Below are 9352 nucleotides of genomic sequence, written 5' to 3' on the forward strand. Positions count from 1 at the left end.
TACACTGTACCACAATCTATGTTTGTTATATCACACATGACAGGTAAACGATATACACTGTAACACAATCTATGTTTGTTATACCACACATGACAGGTAAACGATATACACTGTACCACAATCTATGTTTGTTATATCACACATGACAGGTAAACACAGCAGGTTTCCAAAGCTAAACAAATTTAAAAAAATATATTTTATAAAAACAATATGTTTCGGGGACTAAAATTGATCTTGCATTATATTTAACTATTATATGGGTGGTCACTCAAGATAAGTTATATAGTATAAATTTACCAAAACAGCATGGAAATTTCATCACAATATTTGGAGTAAAATGCAAGTACACCAATTCTCTACATCTCTGTAACAAAGAATAACACTAATTATGATGGCAATGCCCATAAAGGTTTAACAAGTACCTATGGGGCGTAAGGCAGCATTTACAATGGACTAAAACTTTGTTTAAATAGTTCAGGTAAGAACAATGCTTTCAGGTAAGAAAGTAGAATGAAATTGTGTAAAAGTAACGTTTCCCTTGCAATTATTCTTTTTTCCCCTCACCATAACAGGCCTTTTATACAGGAGATAAAGTGCGAGACAGTGGAATGGAGGAATTCAATGGACAGGATTATGCTGTTTGTAAATTGTGTAGTGCTTAATTTCCAACAGTTTTAAGAAAAGTGATAATAATTGCACCACATAAGCATTTTTTTAACTATGTATTCAGAAATAAAACAATACCTTGAATAAATAAATGTATAAAATACAAGATTAAAACGGGATAAGGGGTTACTGTGTGGGACTCAAGTCAACTGTGATATTTGTCAAACAATTAGGGAGGCTAATGTATGTATACCCTACACCGTCGTCATGGTGACAAATACAAGTGTACCCTACAATGGTACCATGGAGACTAAAACATTGTACCCTGTATCGTTGTCCTGGAGATTAACTTACGAAGGAATCACATAGTTTTATCATGTCGATGTTCAGTTGGAAGACTGAGGATAATTAACTACACTGTATTAATTATGGCATGTGGGGAAAAAAATACAGCAGACTACATATTATCATTCATGTATTGGCCCGCTATTTGTGTATTTCGGCACCATCTTGATTAAAGATTTCCAATTAGGTACGGATTAAAAAAAATCCCACCTTTTCAAACTACAATATAAACATACAGTGGTAATATCTGGGATACCTGAATCAAATTTAAAGCTCCTGAATGAACAGACAATAAGGTGACAGTGATACAAAGATTCACCTCTGTCTAGTCGCTGTGTTTTAACTATTATTCTAATGGACAGGACCCCACACAACATGATCATACTTCTCCCGTAGAACACTCTCCAACTCTTTACTTTGTTCTGCGTCTCTGGTCTCTACAACGCATTTCACCTGAAAGACAAATATCACATAGAATGGCATTTCAGTCAATTCATCAATTAACCTGTGTATTGATTAACTTAATCATTAACAAATTCAAACCAAATACTGCATTTGAAATAAAAACAAAACTTGAAAACAAATCCAGGAAGGTAATCCCCATTTGAGATACAGGGTTTTTGACTCTGGAATTAGGATTTACTCATTCACCCCTGAAGACACGTTTGAACTCTTCCAATTCAAAGGTTGGAATAGTTCATTATGAAATTCAGGGGTGAATGAGTTAACAAAGATGTAACACTAAACAAAGGGCAACAACCCTTACAACATGCTCTTACCTGGACTGAGAAAATGTCGGACTTAATCCAAGCACGCTCGTGGTACATATCCTTCAAACTGTAAAGAATAAGACATCAATGATATCAGTTCTAACATTGAAGCAGAATCGATATAACAAAAATATCTGTGTCCATCTAATCATTACCCAGTAATGTGTTCAGTAATGTGTTAGTGTTATGCGAATGTACCCGAAAATGGTAGATTTACATTAAGTAGCTAATTCAATATTGTACACAGAATTTTGTCAAGCATGACATCATTGGAATATGGTGCAAAATAATCGCATTTCTAATTAAATCCCGAACTTAGATGATGTAGTAATAATTCGCAGTACTAATTTCGTTGTTGCACTTTATAATGTAACATATAAAAAATGTAAAAGGTTTCGCGCTGAAGGCCATTTGAATATCACTTGTAAGGCAGAATATGGCATAATGCCAATGTTATCACATGTGCTCCATACTCGCAAAAAAATACTGAAATTCTGCCATGAAACATAAAAGTTATTCAAAGAAAAACCATTAAATATTCCTTATATCATACCTAATTCCCATTTTTGAAATAGTCCTGGCCAGCTCCGTGATGCCTCCTGGTCTGTCACTGACCGTTACCACAAATCTGACCAGCCGCCCATCAGCAGCGAGACCCCTCTCTATGACACGACCCAGACAGGTGGTGTCAATGTTGCCGCCACAAAGGATCACAACCACCCTGTAACACACAACATACTTTGCCAATGTTACCTCACAAAAGATCATAATCCAGCGACAACAGTTTGTGTCAATGTATTAACCCACCTTTTACCTGTACCAATCATACCTACTCCTATACAATACCATGGTAGCAGCCCACCTTTCGCCTGTACTACCATTGTAGTAGCCCACATTTTTCCTGTATCCTCTACACTGTTGTAGTAACCCACCTTTTACCTATACCCTTTAGACCATTAAAGTAACCCACTAATTACCCACCTTTTACCTGTACCCTATAGACTGTTGTAGTAGTAACCCCCTTTTTACCATTACCCTCTAGACAATCATAGTAACCCACCTTTTACCTGTCCCCTCTGGACCGTTGAAGTAACCCACCGTTTACCTATACCCAACAAACATTTTAGTAACCCACCTATTACCTGTACCCTAAAGACCATTGTAGTAACCCACCTTTCACCTGTACCCTCTAGAATGCTGTAGTAATCCACCCTTTTCCTGTACCCTCATGACTGTTGTAGTATACCACTTTTTATCTGTTCCCTATAGTCCATCAAAGTTATCCACTTTTTACCTGTACCCAACAGACCGTTGTAGTAACACAACTTTTACCTGTACCCTCTAGACCGTTGTAGTAACACAACTTTTACCTGTACCCTCTAGATCGTTGTAGCAATCCACCTTTTACCTGTACTCTCTAGATCGTTGTAATAACCCACCTTTTACCTGTACTCTCTAGATCGTTGTAGTAACACAACTTTTACCTGTACTCGCTAGATCAGTGTAGTAACCCACCTTTTACCTGTACCCTCTAGATCATTGTAGTAACACAACTTTTACCTGTATTCGCTAGATCATTGTAGTAACACCACTTTTACCTGTACCCTCTAGTTCATTGTAGTAACACAACTTTTTCCTGTACTCTCTAGATCGTTGTAGTAACACAACTTTTACCTGTACTCTCTAGATCGTTGTAGTAACCCACCTTTTACCTGTACTCTCTAGATCAGTGTAGTAACCCACCTTTTACCTGTACCCTCTAGACCGTTGAAGTAACCCACCATTTACCTATACCCAACATAATTTTAGTAACCCACGTATTACCTGTACCCTAAAGACCATTGTAGTAACACAACTTTTACCTGTACCCTCTAGATCGTTGTAGTAACACAACTTTTACCTGTACTCTCTAGATCATTGTAGTAACACAACTTTTACCTGTACCCTCTAGGTCATTGTAGTAACACAACTTTTACCTGTACCCTCTAGGTCATTGTAGTAACACAACTTTTACCTGTAGTCTCAAGATCGTTGTAGTAACGCACCTTTTACCTGTACCCTATAGACTGTTGTAGTAGAAACCCCCTTTTTACCATTACCCTCTAGACAATCATAGTAACCCACCTTTTACCTGTACTCTCTAGATCGTTGTAGTGACACAACTTTTACCTGGACCCTCTAGATTATTGTAGTAACAAAACTTTTACATATACCCTCTAGATCGTTGTAGGAACACAACTTTTACCTAACCCACCTTTTACCTGTCCCCTCTAGATCATTGTTGTAACACAGCTTTTACCTGTACTCTCTAGATCAGTGTAGTAACACAATTTTTACCTGGACTCTCTAGATCATTGTAGTAACCCACCTTTCACCTGTACCCTCTAGACCGTTGAAGTAACCCACCATTTACCTATACCCAACATAATTTTAGTAACCCACGTATTACCTGTACCCTAAAGACCATTGTAGTAACCCACTTTTTACCTGTACTCGCTAGATCATTGTAGTAACACACCTTTTACCTGTATTCTCTAGATTGTTGTAGTAACACAATTTTTACCTGTACTCTCTAGATCATTGTAGTAACACAATTTTTACCTGTACTCGCTAGATCATTGTAGTAACACAACTTTTACCTGTACCCTCTAGATCATTGTAGTAACACAACTTTTACCTGTACTCTCTAGATCGTTGTAGTAACACAACTTTTACCTGTACCCTCTAGATCGTTGTAGTAACACAACTTTTACCTGTATTCTCTAGATCGTTGTAGTAACACAACTTTTACCTGTACTCTCTAGATCGTTGTAGTAACACAACTTTTACCTGTACTCTCTAGATCGTTGTAGTAACACAACTTTTACCTGTACTCTCTAGATCGTTGTAGTAACACAACTTTTACCTGTACTCTCTAGATCGTTGTAGTAACACAACTTTTACCTGTACTCTCTAGATCGTTGTAGTAACACAACTTTTACCTGTATTCTCTAGATCGTTGTAGTAACACAACTTTTACCTGTACTCTCTAGATCGTTGTAGTAACACAACTTTTACCTGTACTCTCTAGATCGTTGTAGTAACACAATTTTTACCTGTACTCTCTAGATCATTGTAGTAACACAACTTTTACCTGTACTCTCTAGATCATTGTAGTAACACAACTTTTACCTGTACCCTCTAGATCATTGTAGTAACACAACTTTTACCTGTACCCTCTAGATCGTTGTAGTAACACAACTTTTACCTGTACCCTCTAAATCGTTGAAATGACCCACATTTTACCTGTATCCTCTGGAGCATTGTAGTAACCCACCTTTTACCTGTACTCTCTAGACTGTTGTAGTAATTAACCCACCATATTACCTGTACCCTTTAGATGATTGTAGTAACCCACCTTTTGCCGGCCAGTTCAGGCAGCATTCCCTGTATAATGGCGGCCAGACCAGTGGCCCCAGCACCCTCGACTACAGCTTTCTCCAGCTCTATCAACCTGAGAATAGCTAGAGCAATGCTCTGCTCATCCACGACCACCATCTTGTCTATGAGTGGGGCAGCTGTGACATAGGCGTTCACTCCTACAGTGGGGACAGCCAGACCTACAACAGTAAGGGTACTACATAGATGTATCTCGCCTAGCTACAAAACAAACTATCATATACACCTTCTGAAGTGCAGAAAGTCACAGAACAAGTTTAGTTGTTTGAGAATATACCTATGGGTCTCCTTTTCAAAGTGATAAGGATTATATAGCAGGTAATACCGTACACACTTCGGTATATTTTGGTATGACCAAAATCGACACAAAAAGGGGTGGTTAAATTTTGGCGCGTTAAATTTGGCATTTCATGATTCCTTTTTAGGAAATTTTAGTAGCATTCTGATGCTTGTAGTTACATAGAGTAACCCTATCAGTCCAAGTTGGTAACATGAAGACCTGAAGATATTCGAATCAACTACACTTTGAACCAACAATGACATATTAATGGTTATACACATATCGACAGATTCAGAAATGTGCAGCTTAGTGACAGAACACAATCATCTGAAGCCTTTGTGTACCCAGGTAGGTGTTTTACATATAAGTATATAGTATGTCGAGTTGTTGTCAGATTCCTTGCTCTGGAGTTACTACTGTATCTGCTGATCAGACTAGTATGTAAAAGAGTCATGAACCATTCACAGAAAAACACTGTAAATATAAGGGATAGTTTTCTATTTTGGTCAGGGTATGGAATGATAGCTCCAGTTGAGCACCAGTAAATGTTCCATACACTATAGATGACAGTTAAGCCATCTATTCAAATTACATATTCTCAACTAGAAATATCACTTCATAACCGGACCAAAACAGAAAGCTATTCCTTAAATATCACAGTGATGACAGACGAAATGTTATATGTTCACATGTGATGATATAAGGTCCTGTATATTGATTTTGTATCAACCTATCAGAACATTATTTTTATTCACTGCATTTAAAGCTGTAGGTTTTCTGCTTAGCTACAGGCAAAGGATTTTAGAATAAGTGGTTGCTATGTATATTTTTGGTACATAACTGATAGTAAAAAAAACAGTAAAATTGAGAAGCCCATTCAAAACGGCACGCAGCGTTGTTGTCAAGCAAGATGTCATTAGTATATGGCATGAAAGATAATGTTAACTTAATCCTTCACTTTGATGCAGATGCAGTAATAATTTCATCATATCATCTTAAAATCAAAATGAATAGCATATCAAATGGTTTCCCTCTTGAATACCATATACAGTGCATATTTCACCCCGTGGCAGAATATACAGATTCTCACTCCTGCTTTGCGCTTACAATTGGTATCCTGCCAAACTCATGAAATATTTACTGTATTCAAAATGAAACCATTAAACATTGGTTATATTTATATTTATACCAGCAACTTTCTATTCAGAATAGACAGGTTAATGCTATCAGATAACATAGCTTAACTGAATTACAAAGAAAAGTTTACTGTATGATCAAATCGGACAAGTTTCCATTACATGTAATACTGGGATGTTCAGTTTAGACAAGTTACAATGTACAGCTTACAAAAACAAACGTCAGCTTCGCCCTTCATTTCAGACCACACATGATGCTGTAATTAATTTGCCACTCATCAACCCCACACAGTGTTATGTATACAAATGCCCAGGTGTCTCAACCAGCTAAATGGAACCAGGGACATGTCTCACAACGGTATTTACACATACAGAACAGAGAACATGTCTCACAACGGTATTTATACATACAGAACAGAGAACATGTCTCATTAGGCTGTTTACCAGAAAAGAACCAGGAAGATGTCTCCCAACGGTATTTACACGTACAGAACAGAGAACATATTTCATTAGGCTGTTTACCAGACTGTTTACCAGAAAAGAACCAGGGACATGTCTCACAACGGTACTTACATGTACAGAACAGAGAACATATCTCATTAGGCTGTTTACCAGAAAAGAACCAGGAACATGTCTCCCAACGGTATTTACACGTACAGAACAGAGAACATATCTCATTAGGCTGTTTACCAGAAAAGAACCAGGAACATGTCTCACAACGGTATTTACACATACAGAACAGAGAACATATCTCATTAGGCTGTTTACCAGAAAAAAACCAGGAACATGTCTCACAACGGTATTTACACGTACAGAACAGAGAACATATCTCATTAGGCTGTTTACCCAAGGGACATGTCTCACAACGGTATTTACACATACAGAACAGAGAACATATCTCATTAGGCTGTTTACCAGAAAGAACCAGAGACATGTGTCATAAGGATGTTTATCTGTAGAGAACCAGGATTATAGGGCACTACTTTCATCAAAGGGGAATTTAAAGCATGAGTCATGTTGTCATAAAATGTTTACACATTTCATGCATCTGACCAGATTTGATCAGTGGTTAAAAACTGCCAAAACAGTTCCAACCAAAAGGTTGTTAGACTACCGGGGTAATACAACATCTTGTATTATCACAGTGAGAAATACAAGACCTTAATGTATCGCATGGGCTGAACAGTGACTGTATCACTATAGTAAAATCCACCAGGTATATTACAAATTGTTTTATTGTCCTAGACAAGTCTTTTGTGTGCTTTCTAATTTAGATGTGAAGATACAGTGTTGCCTTCCCAAGTATTTTGTCAATATTTTTAATGTGTGGCAGAAATGGACTGGGTCAACCTTCATATATATAAATTTGTAAACATATATTGATGTTTGTTAATATCATTGTAATAAATATAGGCATATCACATACGATATTGTATAAACGAGAATGAAACAAACAAGAGGCCCATGGGCCTAAACGGTCACCTGAGTCCTTCAGTATTTATTTTTGTTGTTGAAATATGTACCAATTTGAGTAAAAATAGTTAAGTATAACATTAACTTAAGTTTGTCAGGACCATGAGCTGATCATTCCTAGACCGAGTTTCAGTAAGATCGGCCAATTAGAACTTGTTTTTAAGTTTGAAATAGTTATTTTCAAAATAACGGCCATGGCAGCCAAATTGTATTTCAGATCGACCACAAAAAATAACAACACTTTGTCAGGACCATGAGTCGATCATTCCTACATAGTTTCAGTTCAATCGGCCCAGCAGAACTTGACTTTAAGTTTGAAATAGTTTTTCAAAATGGCGGCCGGGGCGGCCATATTGGATTTCTGATCGACCTGAAAAATAACAACACTTTGTCAGGACCATGAGTCGATCATTCCTACAACGTTTCAGTTTAATCGGCTCATTAGAATTTGATTTTAAGTTTGAAATAGTTTTTCAAAATGGCGGCCGTGTCGGACATATTGAATTTCTGATTGACCCGAAAAATAACAACACTTTGGTCAGGACCATAAGTCAATCATTCCTACAAAGTTTCAGTTCAATCGGCCTAGCAGAACTTAACTTTAAGTTTGAAATAGTTTTTCAAAATGGCGGCCGTGGCGGCCATATTGGATTTCTGATCGACCCGAAAAATAACAACACTTGGTCAGGGAGATGTCAGTAACCTTCCCATGAAATATTAATGAAATTCCTTTGCCAGTATTTCAGCTTAAGTTGGAAATGTAAAATGTTAACGCACGACGACGGACGAAGACGGATAGCAATAGGTCACTTGAGCTAAAGCTCAGGTGACCTAATAATGGTTGAAAAACAAAAGATAAGAAGAAAAGAAAACAACATGAGCAGACAAATAGAAAGAAAGCGGAGGCTGCATATCGTAAACAGGGTAAACCCAGGGCTCCCAACCTTGGCATTCCAAAACACTCAACAAGATGCTTGGGGTAGTAAAGCAATTTTAAACCACAACAAGAGGCCCATAGGGCCTGTATCGCTCACCTGGATATCTAAACAATCATGGCAGAATATTCTCCAAATGAGATCCAAGGGAATATGCCAGACCCCAAGGCCAATCCTTGTAGCATATATATCTGTATTCAATTTTTCATGCCCAGCAATTTTATGTATGGTTATGGGGTGGGGATCTCAACTGTTTCCAAGCTGTGACTCAGAAACTAGGTCCCTATGGTTGTGGCCAGACCCCAGGATCAATTCTAATATCATAACTGCATTTGTCTCTTTTTGCCCAGCATTTGTATATATAGTTTT

At 37.5% G+C, this 9352-nt stretch overlaps 1 protein-coding gene across 2 annotated transcripts in view; it reads right to left on the bottom strand.

Annotated features, from left to right (window-relative positions):
* Window positions 1-550: 550 nt before the first annotated feature.
* Window positions 551-9352, bottom strand: part of LOC110443690 (L-threonine ammonia-lyase-like) — a 22050-nt gene continuing 13248 nt past the window's right edge. For both annotated transcript variants that reach the window (XM_021488066.1, XM_021488065.1), the window contains 4 exons: window positions 5119-5320; window positions 2275-2442; window positions 1731-1788; window positions 551-1404 (listed from right to left, as the gene is read on the bottom strand). In XM_021488066.1, coding sequence (XP_021343741.1) covers window positions 1303-1404; window positions 1731-1788; window positions 2275-2442; window positions 5119-5320 — 530 coding nt within the window. In that variant the 3' untranslated portion in view covers window positions 551-1302. The remainder of the gene's footprint in view (window positions 1405-1730; window positions 1789-2274; window positions 2443-5118; window positions 5321-9352) is intronic.

The sequence above is a fragment of the Mizuhopecten yessoensis genome, unplaced genomic scaffold (genome assembly GCF_002113885.1).
Source record: "Mizuhopecten yessoensis strain PY_sf001 unplaced genomic scaffold, ASM211388v2 scaffold716357, whole genome shotgun sequence".
Taxonomy (NCBI): Eukaryota; Metazoa; Mollusca; class Bivalvia; order Pectinida; family Pectinidae; genus Mizuhopecten; species Mizuhopecten yessoensis.